The sequence below is a fragment of the Melitaea cinxia genome, chromosome 14, assembly GCF_905220565.1.
Source record: "Melitaea cinxia chromosome 14, ilMelCinx1.1, whole genome shotgun sequence".
NCBI classification, from domain to species: Eukaryota; Metazoa; Arthropoda; class Insecta; order Lepidoptera; family Nymphalidae; genus Melitaea; species Melitaea cinxia.
The window spans coordinates 15,115,353-15,139,917 of NC_059407.1; the positions used below are offsets into that span (position 1 = coordinate 15,115,353).

The 24,565-nt window shown below is 32.2% G+C and overlaps 1 protein-coding gene across 1 annotated transcript in view; it reads left to right on the plus strand.

Moving 5' to 3' along the window:
* Window positions 1–24,565, plus strand: part of LOC123659436 — a 212,892-nt gene that overhangs the window by 34,400 nt on the left and 153,927 nt on the right. Inside the window, exon 4 of the mRNA XM_045594650.1 lies at window positions 15,399–15,825. Within this exon, the coding sequence (XP_045450606.1) occupies window positions 15,399–15,825 (427 nt within the window). The remainder of the gene's footprint in view (window positions 1–15,398; window positions 15,826–24,565) is intronic.

Sequence of the window (24,565 nt, forward strand, 5' to 3'; positions counted from 1 at the left end):
ATTGTAGCACCAAGTGGCATTGTCTTCGATGGATACGACTTTGAGCTTATATCGAGTTTAGATATTTGCTTAGTACTTTTATAAATTGGATTACTTTGTTGAAACTTTCCGCTGTACACATTTTTTAGTATCGAATCCATTAGTTCATCAGCTTGGACGTCAAAAATTTCCCTCGTACTAATTAAATATTTAGACAGATCTAAAAGACAAATATATGATGAAAAATATGAATTTTTTATATATTTGTATTTTACCTGAATATTAACTTCAAATAATACGCACGTATCATTAAAGCACAAATTAGCAACATTATGCGACATGCTGGCCGTTTAATTGGTAATTGGTTTGTACGTTCACAAACAATATTCGATAAATACGAATGAATATAATTAAAACGTAATGAGAACTTTATTGCTAAATGTATTGTGGATAAAATTTTACTCATTACATTTAAATTAACTTAGTATTTATTATGTTATTTGCCTAGTTTGTATTTTATTTAATGGCCTTCATATATTTTTTATGTATGTTCGGGGATAACTTCGTCGTTTATGAACCGATTTTGATAATTCATTTTTCGTTGGAAAGGAGATATCCCAAGTGTGATACGATATAAGGAAACCAGGATCTGTGACGAAATTCCAGAGAAATCGAGTGAAACCCTCGAAAATCGTAGTGACGAATTGTTAATTTTTAATTTTTTTCGTCTACTTACGTTGCATAGTTGTCGATGTAATTGAAGTCGGTTTTTTGTCGTTTTCGAGCAAACACAATTACACCTTACATTGTCGGTTTAACATTTTTACATGTCTTTTAGGGTGATAAACTTCTTTATTTACTTTTTTCTGATGAGATGATTTTTTTCATTTAGTTCTGAGAAAACTTGGATGATGATTCGCTAAAATTCAAGCAAAACAGGCTCAACCAAGCTACATACTTACAGAAAATTGGCGCAACTACATAAGACGCCTTTCACATCGTAACTGCCTGAGAGAGCCGGAAGCCAATATCCTCAACTTTTTCGTCCAGGTTTTCCTTATATCTCAACGTTAAGTGATCTACTTATTTTACAGCTATTATATAAGGAATAATATTTTTAACAGAGCATAACATTGTAGCTATCATGACTTCCACATTTATGACTTGTGTTATAAAACTATAGTATATGTGGTATAAACATCGTAATGTCACAATAAAGGAGTACTTTTTATTGTAATAACTTTTATTAAGTGTCTCTAAAACTTAAACATAATATGATACTTTGTAATTTACACAAGTATCGACTGTAGTTGAAAGTTTAGCTTATATTATTAAACTTGAGAATAACACCTATTTTTCAATCAGTATCCTCTTCTAATGTCCTTCTCCTCCTTAATATTACGGTATCATTAAATTAAAAAAACATATACATTGCATATAGCGTAGTTACAATTTTTTGTTTTCATATTAAAAGTTCCGCTGATAAACTGTCATGCAGTTTGGCGGGTTAGGAAATTTTAAAAGTATTTGTTCTAAATAAAAAAAATAGTGTTTAAAAAAAATAATTCAAGAATCGAAAATATATCAGATAGTCAGAACATTCCATTAACTTTATACCGATAGAAATTGAACCAATTACCATTATGTTAACATATTTTTTTTAATCTCTACAGATGTCTGTGTGTGTGAGTATGTATGTGTGTATGACAGTAGAATTTCATTTCATATAGAGTTGATTACACGAAATTTCAAAGCTATGTGTATCATCTTAAGAAAGTTTTAAAATATACTAAACAATTTAACATAATATAAAACTTCTACTTAAAATATTTAAAAAGCTACTGTAATTAATCCACGAAAACCCGGAAATTGTGGGAATGGCGCGTTGTCGTGCACGAGAGCGGTAAGGGGGTTAATAACCACGATTGATAAGGAGGTTAGGTCCATTTACCCTTCATATTTTAGGTGAGGTAATGAGTTTGAATTTGAGCACCTACTTATGAGTATATACACAGGTTCATTTTGACGACTAATAAACATAATTTAAGCAAGATTTAAAAAGATAAGAACGAAACAGTGATTGAACATTTTTCAACGATTCAAAAATCAAAATCGAAAATTCATTTGCAGAAATATATTTAAAAAACACTTTTTTTAAATCGTTATTTTGCAAAATATAGTTATGTTAGACAATTGAATTTGAAGATACATTTAAATTAATGTAACGTGAAGCTACTACGGATTCAGTGTGTAGATTTTGCAGAAAACTTCGCACTCTAAAAAAATGTCCTGACTTGCATTAAATACAGCACCACTGAGCCCCCATAAGATATTTTCAAGATAAATACAGTCACAATATCTTTTATATCTATCTGATTAGCAGTTGAAAAGATTAATTGGATTATATACAATAACAAAAGCAATAACGTATTTAGTGACTTACTTTTTCCTCATTCATCATCGAAATTAAAATAGTCTGGGTTCTGGAATTTTCATTAAAAGTTACATACAGATTTTTTTTTCTATCAATGTCATCACGGCTTGCGTAAAGTATTCTTATTTATTAACCGACTTCCAAGAAAGGAGGAGGTTCTCAATTCAACTGTATATATGTGACTTCAGAACTTTTTACTGGATGTACCGATTTTGATAACTCTTTTTTTGTTGGAAAGAAGATATCCCTAGTTTGATACCATGATAAGGAAACCAGGATTTGATGATGGGATCCCAGAAAAATCGAGGAAAACTCTCGAAATCCGCATAACTTTTTACGGTTGTACCGATTTTGATAATTTTTAATTTAATCGAAAGCTGATGTTTATCATGTAGTCACATTTAAATTTTATCGAGATCTGATAACTAATTTTTTAGTAATCTTTGATAATGCGTAGTTACTTGACTATTTTTTCGTCGATCCACGTTGTATTACTTGTCGATGTAATTGAAGTAGGTTTTTTTTTCATTTGCGAGCAAATACAATTATTTTGTGAAATAATGACAATTCCTCACAATAATATAGGCTTAGAGATGATAGAGAACTCGAATGAGCTAAACTTGATTGTGTAGTCTAACAATATTATAATTTAAAAAAAGGAAAAAGATTTAAGAAAAAATTTATAACCAGTAGGTACATATCTCGGAATAAGTTGATAATACAACGCGAACTTATTTTTCCAAACGTCCAAATACCAATATATTCCCGTCTACATATGTAGGTGGTCCAATTGATTATGAAAGTGGTCCGAATTAATAAATTAAATAATAAATAAAACCAAATTATAGACGATTTTAAAACCGACCTACCGTTTTGAAGATCTTAGGAGGAATTGGAGACAGGGTCGGAACAAAGAAGCAACGCGCTTGCGATACATCTGGTGTTGCAGACGCCTATAAGCTACTGTAATCGCCTACCTAATGGTAAGCCGCACGCTTGTTTGCCGAACTAGTTATATAAGATAAAATCAGATCCATCTCAAGCGCGTTGCTGAATCTCTTTCGACAATGCCCAGAAGCTCTGAGTATCTTACACACAACATGAACACAACTGTACTAGGGAGCAATATTATTGAGCTGTGACTTTCTGTAACATTGAAGTACTGTCCCAGTCTGGTTGCTCTTATATTTTTGTCAAGACAATTCCTGCTGCACGCTATCCATATACTAAATAACCTACTGAAAACGCGTATCTCAAAATAACGCACAACTTAAAATTGTCACAATCACTGAATTAAAATTTAAGATAAGCTTGAAGATCACGTTCCGGATATTGCTCCTACTGAAATCCAAGATGGCCTCGAAGATAAAGTCGCCATTAATCAGGCTGTAAATAACGATTAATTAACGAGGACGATATTTCAAGCCTTAGTGAGACAATGGAACTAATTACTTTGGTTTTTTGGTCATCTATCAACGATAAAATATTGCAAACTTCCATGTTTTCGCTAAATATTATTTTAAGATCATTTCTCTAGAAAAATAATAAGGCGGTAAAATTTAAGATTAAGATGAATTAACTTTATCAATAATGAGAACGTGACTGATAAACTTATATAATGTTTCCCGCCCGCTTTGAACTGTAGGCTTAACTCAAATAAAATTAAAAAGTATCTGTTCATTTAATTTAAGTTTTATACTAAAGTAGAGGTCTAGAACAAGAATCAATTTAAGTTTATTTCGATTTACTTTTACAAAAATCTTTTAATCATACTATATTTCTGCAAAAAAATCTTAGCGTTTAATATGTCACCTTAAACTGGGCATTTATATTATTCTTCTAATCCATTTGTATTCTCAGGTTACTATTAATCAATCAATTGATACATTTTTAATCTGTGTCAATAATCTAATGAGCAGAAAATATGTCTATACCGACTTACTTATAGTTCAAGGGCCTGAAAGCCTGCTCTAAATGCGCTGCAAAAATAATTAATAACTAGTGGTCGCCCAGTTGTCGAAAATTCAGCCAAAATTAATTTAAATTATAAGTTTGAACATTATTAAAGTTCCGTTGTCCAAGACATCACTTCTATAATAATAAAAAAAATGAGTATATATGCGTGTGTGTCAAATACATGGTAGTTGTGTAACGTTTTTTTATTAATAATTTGACGTATATTTTACGTATAATTTTAAAAACACAATAGCATTCTGCACTCCTCTATATGAACTATAAGAGTGCGAAATTTCATACTCCTCCGTCCGCGCAATTTTCGTAAAAAGGGGTACAAAGTTTTTGCTTCACGTATTATATATTTATATTATATAGATAAAACACGCTTTACGTAATGACAAAAATTTATTGGCACTTTTCATGCATCTGTCAAAAAGCCACTAAGAGTCAAACTTCAAATTTGGCCATTGCTTCTGCCTATTGGGTTGGCAGTATGCACTGAGAAACTGTCAGCCTTTACAAAATGATGAAACTTTGGCCATCGCGGGTTCATTATCTATTACTTTATTCATCAATATTACGCGACTGACATTAGGTGAAACATTTTTAAATAACAAAACTTCCATTGTGAAATTTTCGTATAACTGAGGTAGGGCACAGCAAGAATTTCCTGCTCAAAATATGGAGCAGCCCGACTGGGGTAGTACCTCGACCTTACAGAAGATCACAGCAAAAAAAAAACTGTTTTCAAGCACTATTGTGTTCCTGTTGGTGAGTAAGGTGACCAGAGCTCCTGGGGGGATTGGGGATTGGGTCGGCAACGCGCTTGCGATGCTTCTGGTGTTGCAGGTGTCTATAAGCTACGGCAATCGCTTATCATCAGGTGAGCCGTACGCTTGTTTGCCGACCTAGTGACATATTAAAAAAAAAATTCATTTCTTTACGACCTTATTACTCATTATGATAGAAGAAAACTACTATACCCATAAAAGCTTTTTCCAGTGTTTTTCATATTCAACTGAAATTCGTAATAATGTACATGAAAATATACCCCCATAATTAATTATAGTCGCTTATTCAGTAAAATGTTTGTTCCGTCTCTTATAATTATTCACTATGCTCGAGCCAGACCGTCATTCTTTTGAATGCCAACCGCTTTTCATTAAATAATGGACATTTCAAATACACATCTTCTATTTTTACACAGCGAATGTAAAAGTTCGTAATGCTTACAATTTTCCCTTACTTATGATTTCCTTCGACGTCATATGGGTGTATGTCGGAAAAATAATAAATTGATGAGCAATTCGGACGCGATCAATCGCAACTGACAATTGATCCACGTCATTAACAACTGTAGTGCGACTGTCTGTGATTACGATAGAAGAGATTTTCAATTGTATGACAAGTTTTAACAATTATAATAAAGAACATTAAAAACAAAGATTTTTTTTTGCTCGTCATATAAATATGAAGACTGAATAAACCGGCGATAGTTTTTTTTTTTTATGTAAGAAAATATTGATTTTGTAACATGTGCGTGTGTGTGTGTGTGTGTGCGTGTGTGTGTGTGTGTGTGTGTGTGTGTGTGTGTGTGCGTGTGTGTGTGTGTGTGTGCGTGTGTGTGTGTGTGTGTGTGTGTTTGTTTGTGTGTGTGTGTGTGTGTGTGTCTGTGATATTACTAAGAACTGTTAAGTTTATTCATTTACATTTTACCAATATTATATGAAAAAGAAACAAAGTATAAAAGCAAAACAATTATCGTTTTGTTTTAATTGAAACTGCGTCGATTTAACTTCAATTGAAATTGTCAATGACACAACGCAATCAACGATTAAAACAACGTGAAATCAAAATAACAATGAAGTAAAACTAAAAGCTAGTATGGCGATCGAACTCAAAATAATGTTTATATGTACTTTCTAGTATTGACTTTATTTCAATGTCATTTTATGACAATTGAATCATTATGTTAATATAATGTCCATCTGAATGTCAGTATGTCACAAACACTGATGTACGAGTACATTAGTGGTTTTACTAATTTACGCAACGTTAACAATAGTGGCTTATGGCTTCGATCTCCGCACATGGCGTAAATTTGTATTGACCATACAGATATTTGCCATAGTAGTGTTCTAGACGATCGTGCTAGTGTATTGTATGTATTTTTTGGACCCCTGACAAAGTAAAAAATCCTACTAAAAAAACTACTACTACTAATCCTAGGCCATTGAGTGTGGAGGTGTTGATTTATTCCAAATATGATGACATAATTAGAGTATTGTCAAAAAGTAATCAAAAATTTTAGCTCGATTATATAAAAAATATGAAGTGGTTTTTGAATGCTAAATCAACGTTGTTTTCTAGGAAGTATTACCAAAAACGGATTAATTTGTACAAATACATTTTTTGACGTATTGATGTGGATGATATTGAAAATAGAACTAGCATTTCAATAATATTTAAATATGGATCAAAGTCATAATTTTGCTACCCTCAATGACAATTATTTTTCATCGACTCAAAGCGGTTAACGAATTGAATTATTTATTGTACCTTAAAATATATTCGTTCGATTTTCGAGTTACAAAAAACCTCTACGGCTATATTTTTGGTGTTTTACTACACTTACACTTTTAGTGTTGCTGTTAATTGTTAGTCACTGGATTCCTCTAATAAGTAAATTATTATAGATGAGATTAGATATAGTTACATGAGTAAAAACCAACAGAAAAAAATAACCAGCAAAAAGTAATGATGTTCTTTATTTTTACACACACATCATTTTTTATTCAGGTCGCTTAGAAATAAAACAAACATTTTTTTGCGCACTGTCGTAAAAATAAATTTTAGAACCGTCATCAGATAATTACAGCAAACTTAAATATCCCCGTATTGCATAACTCGAAGCCAGTTAGCCTAAATCGATTTTAGGTCACCGACACTCGTGACGTCATCATTGAAACTCGGCTACCAAATGAATAAATAAAAAGCGATGTCGCCTCGCAAGCGATTTTTAAAAAAAGAATTCGAATTAAAATACATAAAAACGGATTATATTGAGGTCTTGATTTTATATGTCAAAGGAAATACAGATAAAATTTTATAGAAATCTGTCAAATGAATAATGAGACAGTTTTTTTAGATATCTAGGGTTAGGTTGCAATATCGATATCGGTATTTGAATGAAACATTTTTTTATATATTTTTTTAATGTTTGTATTATCATGTTATAAAAAATACAGTGTGTATATAAAGGATACGTTAAAATGCTTTAATACCTTTTCATTTGCAATGTGCAGTTGATGACAATTGATTTTTTCATAGATGAGTAGAAGCAACCAGTGACAACCGCTCTGGTGTATTGGTGCGTGTAGTCGTCTAAAATACCGACGATTTGCAGGTTCGATCCCCGCTCGGGATTGATATTTGTTTTCGTACAAATAGTTCTGTCAGGTTTGGATGTTATCCTTGTTTCTTTTTATATAAAGTTATGTCCACAGGCTTATAATGCCCGTGCTTTTGGTATCCACACCGTGTCTCGGAGAGTACGCAGGTTGAAGCGTACAGTAAGTTATATATACATTTAAGTTATATATGTATAGCTCATGAGATTATATATATAGCAGCAGCGTCTTTGGTGTGACAAAGCCAGTACTGCGGTCACCAACCCGCCTGTCCAGCGTGGTGACTATGGGCAAAACGCATGAGTTCACGTTATTTTTGGCGTAAACTTGTGGAGGCCTATGTCCAGCAGTGGACTGTATAGGCTGTAATGATGAGATTACATTAGAAGCATCAAATATGAAATTTTTGATTTGAAGCCTGTAACATCCCACTGCTGGGGATAGGCTAGTTTCTACTTGTAGGAAAAGGATTGGAGCTTAATCCTCCATGCTGCTCCACTGCGGATTGGTGGAGAGTTCCCTACGATGATATATATACTAACGATCGCTATCTGGTGTTTATGTCAACAACCGAGACCGACAGCTTAACGTGCTCTCCAAGTCACGGAGGAGAGACCCACAAGGACTGCACAAACACCCATCAGACAACGGCAAACATCTGCATGGCCAGTACCAATGTTATTCATGTTGCTGGGCGAACCCGCAACCGCCAGCGCAACAGCCACAAACCAATGCTGTGATCATTGCGCCAATGCGACACTGTAACCTTACGGGAAAAAAATGACAAAAACCTCATGAAAATATGAACAAATGCACACCAAATTCTCATACGGAGTTGTGAGCAGCTTTGAGATCTATGGGAAATTGATCTTCATTTTTCCATGTTATTATGAGCGTTGTGTAATTTTTTCCATATAGATGTTTCTATAGTCTAAACGTCAAGTACTATTGAGTTATAGTTTTCTACGGCATACTAATTTTTTTCCTGAGATAATCATAGCTATAGTAGATTTTATAGTTCGTAATTCTGGCTTTAAAGCTTTTTTTTTTGTATTTATTTTAGTGGATTTATATTTGGTGGTTTATATTCACAATTGGGCTCAGTTGGCGCTGCAGCTAAGCTAAGGTTCTTTACTCACAACAATGTATGTCGAGTACGCTAATCTTATATACAAAATTCTCGTGTCACAATGTTAGTGAAAATACTCCTTCGAAACGGCTGGACCGATTTTTATGTACTTTTGTGTGCATATCAAGTAGGTCTGAGAATCGATCAATATCTATTTTTCATACCCCTAAGTTATAGGGGGGACGGGGAATAAAGGGTGTTAATAACATATATGGCAAAACAACGTTTGAAGGGTCAGCTATTTCTAATATATGAACACTTCTCGCAATGAATTTCAAATTATAAATTAATAATTGATTTGTTTCTCAGTTGATAGAGCCAGGGCAATGAACCTATATACCCGGAAAACGCGTAGCAATTTATTATTATTATTTTTTCCAATTGTGGAGTGCTGTTGGCCTTATCGGCCTTTACAGCGTCATCGGTGAGAGGGGCCGGGTACTATAGACACCGGCCGCGAAGGAAGAAGGAAAGCGTTCTGGGAGGGTTCAGGGAAAACGCACGCCCTAAGACGCGAGATCGCACCTCGGCTTAGAGCGTCGTCAGACTGGAATACAGCATTTTATTAAAAATATTCTTGAACTATATGTAATTTACAAAACTAAACGTTAGCATGTTTAAACATAGGGCAGCGCCATCTAGTTTTACTTTATAGATCTATTCTAACAATAATAACTAAATAATGATTTCCAAATTACACAAATTATTTATCAACTAAATATTGCACGAAATAATTATTTTCAGCCAACGACCTTAATTATAAACACAATAGAATAATATGGAAACGTGATATGAGTTCACAGTAAAATTAAACGTTACTTGCTGCAGTTCACTGCCATTCAAGGCTTGACGCTTTTAACTTTAGCAACGTCTAGAGGTCACCACTTAACAATAAGTAGACAACTTTAAGTCTGACTTTTGAGTGTATTAAATAGTGTCACGTTAGAAGACCGCAAAATTGATTCACACTCTTTTTTATTGAAAAAGTAACAAGCTAAGTGCAGAATCATATATATTATTACATATACATATATATTAAGATGTTTGCCGCCCTTTTTAGAAAAAACCTCACAATCACTTCATATAAATTATGTATCATTTTATAGGTAATTGTTTGCTCTATCGGTATCCACAACTAAAATTTAAGTAATCCTTTTGTTTTTGTTAATTAATTAATTTTTAAAATTTACTTATTTATTTATTTTATACTTTATTGTACACCACAAATATATTATAAACAAAGCATAAAGATAGTTACAGACAGTGAAGTACAATGGGCGGACTTATGGCTAATTAGCCATTTCTTCAATAATAATAAAAAATTATATGTATGACGGCTTTAATTTTAAAACAACGTCAACATGGTTGACGGTCAGTAATTTTATTTATTTATATAGTGCGAATTATTCGCACGGGTATTGCTAGTTTTTCAAATTCGCTAAGCTGTCAATATAGTTTGATAGTAAAACAACGTTAAAAGTGCTCGCATTTTGCACATACTATATAACTAAAAAATAACGTAGTAATATAAACCAATTTAATGTGATTGCTATCACAAAAAATGATGTTTTTGAACAAATAAATAATCTGTGTTATCTAGTATAAATAGCCCGGTCTAAGTCTATATCCTTTTGTTCCGCGAAAAACCCACCTAGGATGTACACTATTATATAACATTATCATACAAATACACTTAAAAATAATAGTTGTGATAAAATATTGTTTTCTTTTTTTCAAATCTTTTTCCACCTTTTTATTACGAAAAAGATGCTATTATCTTAACTTTCAAACTTTTGTTGAAATAAATGTTACTTTTCTCGAGTGCTTTTAATCTTATTAGAATAGTTTTATGTTGTTCCGAAAGACAAAACTACCACGTTTATCGCTTATTTTATGTGATTTTTTTTATAAAAAAATACTTTTTTATGGTAGAAAAGTAGTACCTTTTTTTGCTTACTGCGAAGTAAATGTGCGATATTTAGCAGAAAGTTTGCTATGTAAAACGTATATATACAAAAAATATTCGAAGCCATTAAATTGATTGAAAATTCTACACATTTCTAGATATCAATTCCATAACTAAATGATTAATGGTGCCAACTGACCCTTGTCTAAACTTTTCAATGGTTGAAACAGTAAAATAAGCTGACAACATTACCGCATTGGCGGGAAATGAAATGTCACCCGAACAAAATGGCCGCTCGTTTTTTGTTTCCACATCGCTTAGGCCGATACCTTTTTTCTATCGTATTTAAACTGAGACGTGGTTTATTTTGTACTTAGCAATGAATAATGGATGGCAATATATCTGAAGTATAATAAAAACGTTTCAAAGTTAGATGTGATTAATCGTACACAATGCAGTGTTCATTTATCTAACGTAATGATGAATATTTTACTTTGTTAACATTTATATAAAATGTTTATGTTACAATATTATATAAATAAACAGTAATATTAATGCTTTCTATGTTCAATAAACAAATCGTTTTACTTGCGTAAGCTGAACAATGTACATACTTGTACACCAACTACATATTGTACATATTTGTACAATGTACTTCATTGTAATGTATATAATTATTTTCTATTCTAAACACATTTTTATTACACATTTAAATAGTAGCCGTTATTTTATTTTCGTGGTTTTGTCTCTAAGTCGTGGTAATTTCGGGATTAAAATTAGCTTATCATGTTGTTCTGCATCTGCACCTAAATAGGTACTTTTCTACGATTGATTGTAATAGATTTTGGACATTACTTGTGAAAGAATAACAAACATACACTCAAACCTTCCCATTTTATAAATGGGAAGGTTTGGGTGGTACTACTAGAAAACAGTATCTGAAGGTATATAATAATACACTAATATATGCTATTTTACCATATACTTTTATTTTGATACTTGCGACCCGTCCCGGATTCGCACGGGCAATGCTGATACTAAATATATTACAGAATGTCTTTATGTATAGTGTTAAGCTAGCTTATAGTATGGTTATTAACATAATAACAAAAACATTCAAATATGCGTCGTTAGATTACACGTTGTTACAGAATGCGTTAAAGAAATAAAGGTTCACTGCTCGTTCCCCGTAGATGATAGCGTGATATTATGTAGCCTATATGTTGACCCAACTTTTTAATAATATTCGTGCCAAATTTGAAGTAAATCCATGCAGTACTTTTTGAGTTTATCCCGGACATACATACAGACAAACAGACAAAAATTCTAAAAACTATATTTTTGGCTTCGGTATCGATTGCAGATCACACCCCAAATATTATTTTAAAAAAATATTTAATGTACAGTTTTGACTTTCGTACCATTTTATTATATGTATAGATTAATCGAAAAAAGTAACAAAAGAAATTAATTAATGTAATTTGCTTCGTAGAGGATAATGGATAAAATGTTATTTATCACAAAATGTTATTAAGGTGATGGTGATTAATTATTATTTCACGAATTATGGGAATAGTATAAAGCAAAAACAGAATAGGAACTTTTGTTTTTCTTTTGTTATAGTTTCTAAAGTTTCTAAAGAACTAAGTTTTGTCTGCGATTTTATTCGTATGATAATCTAGCTCCGTAAATTTAACCTGCTTATAAAAAACGATTTGTCCTATTACAGATTACAAGCGCATTTGTATTAAATTGTTTTTTTTTTATTTTTTTTTAATACAATTAGGTCGGCAAACCAGCGTACGGCTCATCTGGTGGTAAGAGATTACCGTAGCTTATAGACGCCTGCAACACCAGAAGCATCGTAAGCGCGTTGCCGACCCAATCGCCCAATCTCCCCCAGGAGCTCTGGTCACCTTACTCACCAACAGGAACACAATACTGCTTGAAAACAGTATTATTTAGCTGTGATCTTCTGTAAGGTTGAGGTACCCTAGTCAGGCTGCACCATATTTTGAGTAGGAAATTCCTGCCGTGCCCTACCTCAATTATTCCTGCTGTGCCCTACCTCAGTTGTTTGAGTCCCTGTATCCGTTGTGGTATGATTCAGTAACAAATTTATCCAAATTTCATATTTATAATAATTATTAGTTTGTAGCAAAAATACCGATAATCTAAAACGAAGATTAAGACTCCTTAAAATCAAAATCAAAAATATATTTATTCAAATAAGCTTTAAATCACCTTCTAATCGACATTAAAAAAATATAAATGATTGGTAAAAGTGAAGCTACCATTAATTCGGAATTTAGATTTTGCAGAGAAGAAACTGTTACAACTCCTAAATGTGACACCAATAATAAACACAATAACGCCCAAAACACGATCAACGTCTATATAGCCAACACAGATATTCGTTATGAGTAGACATCGAATCAGCAATCCATTGCTGTGATAACTAGGCCTTGTTATATATTTTGTCATGTTTCTGAACTGTTCGGAAATTGATCTCTCTATCAGACATTTTTAGTGAAACCTACATTTCCTTTATCATGTACGACCCCGTTTCCGGCACTAGATGCTTCGTTTTGTGACACAGATAAAGGACATTAGAATGACCTAAATGACGATTGTGATCAATAAATATTGTTAGGAGATAAATTGTTTTGTGATTACATCTTCGAGATATATTTATTACAAAATTTTACTCCAAGTGTGCTATCATCTTCTGTGTAAAGGAAAAAATCCTAGTAGGTAGTTCTAACCGTATGAAAACAAATTTTCATTTCGTTTAACTGATGTAGACCACAGTAGGAAATTTCCTGTTCAAAATTTGGAGCAGCCCGACTGGGGTATTACGTCAATTTTATAGATGAGCTTTTCGACCCGCGGCTTCACTCGCATTGAATTTTTTTAATAAAAAGTATCCTATGTTACTTCTAATACCTCCAAAAATATGTGTACAAAGTTTCATGATAGAGATAGAGTAGTTTTCGCGTGAAAGCGTAACAAATAAACTTACATTCACATTTATAATATTAGTAGGGATCAGAGCTAAATAATACTCCTTTCAAGCAATGTTTTGTTTCTGTTGGTAAGTAAGGTAGAAGGTCCAGGGGGAAATTAGGGATAAGTTCGGCCACGCGCTTGCGATGTTTTCGATGTTTCAGACGTCTATAAGCTACGGTAAGCGCTTACCATCAGGTCAGTCATGCGTTTAGTTGCCGACCTGGTTATATATATTTAAAAATGTTTGCGCTAAACAGTGAAAAAATTAAAAAAATAAATTACTTTTTAATTTTATTTTTTTTTTGTCCTTCTGCCCTTATTTAATAAATGCGCCATTTTTATTGTATTTACTAATGTGAACTTGAAAATTTTTAAGATCATAAAAATTAATTATTGACAGAAGTCTGACGTAAACTACGAATGATGGTCGCTAAAGATGAGGCGTTAGCATAAAAGTTAATACATTAGATTAAAATAAAAAAACACAAAAGATCAATGATTATAAGTACTTAACGAAATATTTTCATAACCCAAGTGTACTTGATCTGAAGCATTCTTAGTGTTTTTCTTAAGAGCCAACACTTACCATTAATCGAGACCTCTTGTATCAACATCACTTCCCTACTCAACAGCTTCGTTTAAGATGATAAATGTTCACATTACTTCACAAGCCTTCAAGGCTTTGTATTAAACAAGTGATATATTGCCCATTCAACAAGCTGATTATAATTATCGTAATATTACTGGAAACGTGGATATAGATTATTATTACCTTTACTAATAATAACACTGTTACAAGTCAAAATCTGTGTACTGAATACAGTCTGTCAGTCGGTCAGTCAGTTCAGCCTATCGTAGTCCACTGCCATACCATACGGACACAGGCCTCCTCAAGTTTGCGCCAGACATCCCAGTTTTCGGCAATCACACAGTCATGATAAATTTTTGGCATACAATACACATTCAATGAATTTTCGGAAGGATATCATTACTGAAACTAGTTATTGTAATTTCTTAAATTTTGTCTGTCTATGCTTTGGCCGCAAATCATAACAAAACTACTGAATGAATCTGAATAAAACTTGGAAAGAATAAGGAACGAATTAGATAATGTTTTTGGCATATTTTTTCCATCAAACTCAATTTGTCAAATATTTCCGTTAAATTTTCTATTCGCTTACTATATGCTGAAAAAATATATCAGTAATATAATGTACCATTATTTTTTTATACTAGTAGGTCAACAAACAAGCGTACGGTTCACCTGATGGTAAGCGATTGCCGTAACCCATACACGCCTGCAACACCAAAAGCATCATAAGCGCATTACCAACGATATCCCCGATCCCCCGAAGAGCTCTGATCACCTTACTCACCACAGGAGTTATGTTCCTGGTACTGGTTGAAATCAGTATTATTTTGCTGTGTTGTTCTGCAAGGTCGAGATACTTCCACAGTCCGGGGTCACGGACTGCTCCTGATTTTGAACAGCGTGTGTTTCTACTGTGTTCCACCTCAATGCACATCACTTTATTTTACACATAGACCAAAAATAATATTAATTTTTCTTTCCAGTTCACCTTCAATTTGAAGATCCGTCACTTCGAGACTACGTACTCTACTCCATAGTTGGAAACTTCATCAGGGGCAATTTCACACCGACCAGCTTCACAGAAAGACCGTGCAGGGACGAAGAGACTCTCCCCTACTTCGTGCCCAAACACACGAGGGCAGTTCGCTCCAAGCACATCAAGACCACGTTTTACAATGATGATTATAGTTATAGGACGAAGAGTGATAGTGAATTTGATGAGTATTTCTTTAAGCCGAGATTCCGTAGTTACCCGCGAGTGGAACGGTCCTTGTATAGGAAGTCGAAGTATAGGTTTCTGCCTGTTATGATAATAAGTGGACCGTTGGAAGGCAGGACTGGTGTGGTGCTAAAGTGGTCATTGACTGATGTGTCGCGGATAGAAGATCAGGAAACTAGTGTTGTTTTTAGGTGAGTACTGTCGATTTGTTTAAACAATAATAATGTATTTTCTTATTGCACAGCAGAAAAAACAATTAAATAAATTACAAAAACAAGAAAAGTACATAAGGCGGCCTTATCGTATTAAGTAATTTCTTCTAGGCAACCTTTGGAACCTTGTCTTTAACCTTATTTTATAAGTTTTAATAATATTATTCGATTGAAAATTATCCTTTATGAAATCTTATTAATGTCTGTCACTTTATTTATTACTAGCATCTCGCCCCGACTTCGAACGAGTATTTAACAAAAATTGCAAAAAATGTCCCTAATTTTTTTTAAATATGATAAAGCCTATGTCATTTGCAGATAGTGTAGCTTCTCAATAGTGAAACAATATTTAAAATCGGTTCAGTAGCTTCGGAGCTTATTCAATACAAACAAACAATCAAATTTTCCTCTTTATATTATTAGTATAGACTATAAGTCTTTATTATAAATACCAAATATATAATTTGTATATTTTCATACACATTTGTATGAAATGTGACCTTATCATTTCTCGTGATGTGTTCTAGACAACGTTTATCTATACTAATATCATAAAGCCGAAGAGTTTATTTGTTTACTTAAACACGCTAATCTCAAGAACTGCTGGTGCGATTTGAAAAATTATTTCAATGTTAGATAGCCCATTTATCGAGTAAGACCATTTTCTTTACAAATTAACGCTTGTTAAACTACGGGGTACAGCTAGTTAATTATAATTAGAAAAAGTGTGAACAAGGCTGCGCAATTAAAACGAATCAAGGTCATAAATTTTAATGGTCATCGTTTTTTTTTTTCGCTAATTAAAAAAACATATAATTAAAAAATACATACAGTAAAATTAATTATACGTATATAAATCTTTTATCGATAGGTATAACTACAAATGATTACATTACTTTGTAAAACTGTCAGTATTTTAATAAGTAATATTACGTTTCCTTATTAAAATTTTAACTATATCCAAACAAAATTCAACCAAAATATTCCTGTAAAACAACAATTCCGGTTTCGACAGAATGTTATAAATTCACCAAGACGGTAATTTCAGCAAGAAAGGGTTAATCATGCGTCGCTAACGACATGAATGCGCCATTTACTCCATTCAATAAGGCAACACAGCTAAGCTCGCTTAAGACAAATGATGGGCTTAAGTAAGTGTATGATAAGCTGTTTATAAATTTGTCTAACTTATTTAGTTAATAATTTAATAGTTATTATTATACATATAAAACCATTAAAAATTTATGACCTTGGATATTCAATTAAATTGAATAAAAGAAATAGGTTACAAATAAGAATATGGATATGTAATATGTATTACTAGCTATGCTCCCCGGATCACACGCGTTCATTTGAGGAAAAAAAATGGTATTTCAAGGTAATTGAGCTATCCAACAGGAAAATAATTTTTCAATTCGAACCAGCAGTTCCTGAGATTAGCGCGCTTAAATAAATAAGAAAACAAAATTTTCAGCGTTATACCATTATTATAGATACCTATTTGAGGGATATGAGAATCAGGGTGTAACGACCATCATTGAAAAAGGACCATAACTATCATTGAAAAGGGAGGATCCTCCAACCAGGCGGTTGTTGTGTCTGGTGGACTACTGCCCCGACGGTTGTTGTCTGGTTCTTGTATATATATTCAATCGCTCTGATAACTTTTCTCTAGTTCGTCAGTTTTCTCTAGTGTTTATGTCGCGAGATAGATGCCGCCACACCTATCTATTTATATTTTATTTATTTATTATTTATTGTACACCACATGGAGTGATTTAATACAGAATCGTAAAGAAAAAAAAAGGCGGCCTTATCGCTCGATAGTGACTTCTTCCAGGCAACCTTAGGGTTAGGATAAGAGGAGAGAAAAAAAAGAAATAAGTACTTATAACGTAATATAAGTAATTATTGGATTTATGCTACTCTGATTTAGTACATTACAATAATATTATAAAGCTTATTAATTTTATTTTATCCGGTTTGACGCTCTTAAAATTAATTTTTTTAATATTATTGAGCATTAATTGCAGTTTACTTCCTTGTTTGGAAGATATCTGGAAATAAGCTTGTATTGGATCTCTTTGTAGGATATCCAATTTCCTATCCCTACATTATCTATCATTATGTTTTGCTATCAGATTTTAGCTTGTATGCACTTGATTATCTGTCAATAATTAAAGCTGAAATCAACTGAAATAATCTGATAACTCTCCACTGCTGGACAAAGATTGTGGTGGGTATAGGATAAATGGTTGATTCTCACTCCAATAGGCTATAATAATAATGGTAATACACTTTATTGTACACCAAAAACAGAAATAATACATAGCAAAGAAAGAAAAATATTAACAATATATTCATTAGGTGCAAAAGGTGGCCTTATCGCTAAAAAGCGATCTCTTCCAGGCAACCTTAGAGCAAAGGAAATGGTCTAGCGTCAGGATAGGTGTACAAGTTACAAAATATTACACTACGGATCGAAATCTCAAAGTAAACGTCTCCTTTCTGGGTTATGGTATTCGCATGTATAATAAAATCCCACAAACAATTTTGGAATTGTATCAACATAAATTTCAAGTTTTTATTTAAAAAAATTAATAGATAAAGCTTATTATTCGGTGCAGGATTACATAGATGTTAAAGATGTGTGGATTTAGTGACGCTGTATTTTATGCAACGTGTTACTAATTTTGTATTAAAACACAGTTTGTATGTTAAAAATAACAATTTTTCAAAAGAGTAACTGCGGGGTTCCTTGCCGATTCTTCTCTGCAGAATCTACATTCCGAATCGGTTGTAGCTTTACTTTTACAAAAATAATAATTTATTTTTAAAGTTTTAATTTGTAAAATAACGATTCGAAAGTGCTCATGGACATTTGACTAAGCTGTTTTTAACCGACTTCCAAAAAAGGAGGAGGTTCTCAATTCAACTGTATTTTTTTTTAATGTATGTTACTTCAGAACTTTTGACAAATTTTCTTTTAATCGAAAGGTAGTGTGTGTCATTTGGTTCCATTTGAATTTATTCGATTTTATTATTCGATTTATTTGAATTATTTCGAATAATGCGTTTTTACTTGACGCTTATTTCGTTGATCTACGTTGTATTAATTATGCCGCATAACTTTCTACTGGATGTACCGATTTTGATAATTCTTTTTTTGTTGAAAATGAGATATCCCTAGTTTGTTACCATGATAAGGAAACCAAAGAAATCTGATGATGGGATCCCAGAGAAATCGAAGGAAACTCTCGAAAATCCGCAATAACTTTTTACTGGGTGTTTCGATTTTGATAATTTTTAATTTAATCGAAAGCTGATGTTTATCATGTGGTCACATATAAATTTTATTGAGATCTGATAACTACTTTTTGAGTAATCTTTGATAACGCGCAGTTACTTGACTATTTTTTCGTCGATCTACGTTGTATTACTCGTCGATGTAATTGAAGTCGCTTTTTTTTTTCTTTTGTGAGCAAACACAATTATTGATTTTGATTATGAATGAAATTTCCTTAGCATTAGTTATCAAGTTTTTTTTTTGTCAATGTCACTCGGGAAGATTTGTTTTACGTACTCTTGTACGCATCGTGGGAATCATCATCATTGGCCTTAGTCCGTCTGTTGCAGACGATTTAGACAGTATCAGACAGACTCTGTGACGCCTAGAACACTCTTCAGGAAAACGCAGAGTTGCCTAAGCTCTGCGCCACCCTCTCACCTCACCCTTTTACGACCCCCACGGGAAGAAAGCGGGTGGTGCTATTCTACTCGACTGACACCACACGGCATATCGTGGGAATACCAACAAGGATATTAACACAGATATAAATGAGAATTTATACAAATTAACAAAATAATATTTGTTTTCAAATGTTCACGCGAATTTTACTCATTATTATATGTTACTAGCTGACCCGGCGAACTTCGTATCGTCTAACACAAACTTTATCGTATGGTATTAAAGTTCAAATTGAATTTTAAGTATTATCACAAATCTTTTGAATGGGAGTATAGAAAAGTGTTGTTTTTAGACTTTTTTAGGAAATTTAAAAAATTTTTTTTAGAATTTTTCTCTCCGTAAGAACCATCCTCGTACTTCAAGGAACATTTTAAAAAAAGAATTAGCGAAATCGGTCCAACCGTTCTCGAGTTTTGCGCTTAGCAACACATTCAGCGACTCATTTTTATATTATAGATTTATAATGAAACACCCTTTACGGATTTTATCACCTGAGAGTCCTCTCGTGACCATGGTTGCTGTAAAGTATCCCAAACGTTGGGCGTTAAAAAAACTTAATAAACCGCTCTAAAACCCCAAAAGGTTGTTTCTCTATAAATAACATTTGCTCAGAGCAGAAATACGATTGCCAACGTTAAAGCTATCCACTCTCACCACTACACCCGAACACTAACGACATTTTGTTACATTTCCTAAACAATAATTGTTTTTCCATAAACTATGATTACTAATTTATTTTAGTCTTAGAAATAAAATGTAAGTTCGTTAAAACTTAAATATTAATCTTAAAATTGTGACGGCAGTAGTCTATAATTATCCAATAAAAAAAATATAAAAAATAATGATTAATCTAGCTCTATTTACACAAATATATATTAGAGAGAAATAATTTATTTCAATACAAAATGGCAAAAAATCAAAGTTCGTAAAGTGCTATTTATATTGGATAGTCTGTTTATTGACCTACAGGTTATAAAAATCACGCTACAACTCATAAAGATGGAACATAAAAGCTTAACACAGGTACAACTATGAAGAAAGCATTTAATGAATAGACCGGACGAAGAGTTCTGAAGAAATTAGTATTCCGAAAAGATCGAAGCGTTGAAGAGCGTCCAGATTAAAAATGACGGTGATGATGATATTGGTATTCAAAAAAAGAATCCAAAGTTGAACAGACGTTAATAAGCGGCGTAAGTTACCGACAACGTTTATCGGGTCATAAATCAAAGAATTTCTGCTCGGTTCTCGAAGTTATTTGAATAACTATTTATCTCCCTATTTGGAGTATACTAATATTATAGAGCAGAAAAGTTTTTTGTTTACACGCGCTAATCTCAAGAACTCCTGTTTCCAATTAGAAAATTATTTTTGTTTCAGAGAGCTCGTTTGTTTTTTCGTACCGAGGAAGGCTTCTTTTACAAATGAACGTGTGTGAAACTGCCGGAAAGAGCTAGTTAATCATGTTCAGCAATTTGTTGTGTTTGATACTTGGAAGTTTTCGTTGTTGAACAAATCGTAAAGTTTCATCATGTCGCTTGCATTTTTAAGCACTTGTCAAAATTGATGTGTCATTTTAGGTTGCCGTATACTCAAACCCCAGGACTGTTATGTTTTCCCTTTCTAGATGGATATTTATTTCTAGATTGATTGTTTGTATTTCTTAGTCCGGTAGGTTAAAGCAAGTAATCAAACTTTAAATAGGTATTATCTATCAACTCTGCATTGGAAAGGCGTGAAGAATTAATTCTCACCATCTGTTCTATCATGAAAAGTTCTGAGGTGCATAAAAAATACACTCGAATTGAGAACCTCCACCTTTTTTTTGAAGTCGGTTAAGTAATCTGAACCCAACAATGTGATACGAACAGTCCGGTTGCAGCTTAATTTATGTCCCCAATACTAAATTAAGAATGTTCTGATTTCTTTTTTCAAATCTCTTCTGGAATCTTTGAAACTAAGAACAATTCTGAATCATATATTTACAAAATATACTTGAATATTTATTTATTAATGTTACAGACAGACGTGATAAAATATAAAGATTTTCTTTATGCACAGAAATCTAAATTACGTTAATTTTAATTTATCTAAACTGTTGGGTAATAGAACTCTGTCGACAGGTGTCTTGCAAATTTAGCTACACGTTATTTTGTTACGAAGTTTATTTCGTATATTTCGTTAAAAATTTAATTTTGAAATGACATTAAACTTACTGAAATCTGTTGCCATTTAATGATAATATAAACTTGCTTTCTTCAACAAATTTAATTAATAGATTTATTTCCAAACTTGTATTTTCTTGAACATTTTACCTACTGTTCGATAAATTTAATTTAAAAGTTGTAAGAGATTTTTTGTTATTCTATAAGATGAAACTATTGAAAACAACACTGATGCGGTGGCCATATTGGATTTTAGTTGACGTCAAAACAACGAATTTCGATACATTTTTTATATACTCGATCAGTCTCTATTGTGTCTTCTTCGTTGTATGCGATATTGTCGAAATCACTCGTTCGAAGCTATTACTATTGAAATTCATTAATCAAAATAATGAATTCTAGAAGTTTTTTATATGTAAATATAATGTAATAAACATTGATATTATAATAAAAGATAGATGAAGAGATCTATTGTCTTCAGAGATTTTAATGTGTGTGATGTGAGTGAATTGAATTTTTTATGAGAAATATAGTTTTCTAATGTTTACGCAAATTTCACTCATTATAATGACACAACTTTTCCTTGAGTCCTACCGTGACCATAGTTGGTGTAACGTATTAGAAAGGCAAGCATTTAAAAACCTTAATAAACCGCTTTAAAATCCGAAAAAGTTATTATATTATGAGGAAATAAAGTTCTTCAACCATAATACATACTCTTTACTGCAAGCTACTAAAAAAAAACCGATAATTGTTACGGAAAAAAAGGATAACCAATAATGGTTTCACCTCTAGAAGAGCGCTCTTGTGTGTTTCCAATGCATCTAGATACAGAATTTAATTCAACGGGGAGGTCACCTTCCCCTTTGATTATAAGGTGTTCTATAAAGGTTTTAATATTAGATTAAATAGAAAAGTCCTCAGATTTTTATATTTTTAGCTTAACTTTGTCATTTCTTTTATAATTCGCATCGGACATCTTGAACGTGTTTTATTGCAGCCGTAAATCATGTCTCTGTGAGATATAGCCTGAGAAATAAAGTAAATAGGAATATTATCTTAGTAACTTATTTTTGAAGGGAATAAAAATAACTTTTTATAGTTTTTAGTAACGAGTTAGAAGTATCTTATATAATAACGTATTTAAGCTTTTTAATTACTTTTTAAAGTGCCACATCCTATTGACATATCAATTTAAAAAGGTATTGCATGTAAAAAGCTAATTATTTAATTCTTTTAGCATATTTTGTGTACGTAGTCTACGAAATTTAAAAAAAACTTACTATGCAAAATTCACTTATAATATATTATATAAAATATATGCATAAGAATTCTCAGACAAGAGATATTTAAGCAAACTTTTTATTTCCTAAACACGGACGAACAAACAATAATAAAAAAAGTTTTTAATATCGAGCAAGTTTAGCTTGTTATTTTTTATGCTCTTGGTCAACGAGAGTAAACAGCATTATGCAGTAAGAGCAATGTTTTAACAAATTGAACCATCAAGTTCTAAAGTTTACGCCATTCAACAAAATGATGCTTCATTTAACTATTACGAAACTAACAGCTATAAACGACGTGAACTCGTTACGGTCCTATGAGATCAAAAAAAACTAATTTACAAACAAGGGATACTTAAAAATAAATAATACAATTTATCAGAATTCAGAGTCTTAAGCAAATTCTTTACTTAATTATTTTAAATATATTACGCTTCCAAATTAAAAATCGTGACTAAAACTTACCCCACCATAGTATGCTTGGGTTTTTATTGTTATCTGATTGTTTGATGCAGAATGATTAGCGATTGGATACCGGAACTATGTCATAACACTTATCGATGGTTCTACCGCTTTTTACTTAATATCCAGTACCTCGCTGCTAGTGCTCCGCCATTTTGTATACATAGAACTATGCGCCGCCATTTTGTTTAGACACTACATGTCAATCAGAAATTACTTACTAAATTATAAGTTTTCTGTACCATTCCGTTCTCGCTCTCCTTCGTGCCCTATTCTATAAATAATATCCTAACAAATGTATAATACAAATGAAAATAATGAATGAAGTTTATATGTTATCGAAAAATCTAGTAACGGTCAAGAGACTTGCGGCTTGCGGTAACCCTCGCTTGGAGTGAATCAACACGTTGAATCTCTCGGGCTGTCAACATTTTGTAGTTAAATTTCATTTTACTTCGGAAACGTTAAAATTATGGTTGGTGTTGAATAAAATATTTAAATATATTTGCAAATACCGTTTTAATTATAGTAGTACGTTTTACTATATTATCTATTATTTTAACAACTTATTTTTCGTTCAATCTGTGAACATAATTTTTTTTTACGATTATCGATATGGCATTAAACTTCCGTACCATGGAGTTTGAATGAATTTTAAAACAAAATATACCCAGTGTCGTAAATCGTAGTATCAACTCAAATAATATTGGTATTATTTCAGTTTCAGTAAAATCCATTCAGTAGTTTCGATGTAATATACGCAAGATGTAGAGAGACACAGATTAGCGATTAAATACCTATAAAAAATAATTACAATTTATGATTTCAATATCTATAATAGAATGCGTTCCAAATAAGTTTTAAAATATTATCAACGTTTTGTATAATTCTTCACTCATTTATTTATTTTTTCTTCATTCTACATTGAAACAAATTTAGGTTCGAGGAAATATTAGTGTCCTTGATTTTTTTTTTATATATAACTAGGTCGGCAAACAAACGTACGGCTCACCTGATGGTAAGCGATTACCGTAGCTTATAGACGCCTGCAACACCAGAAG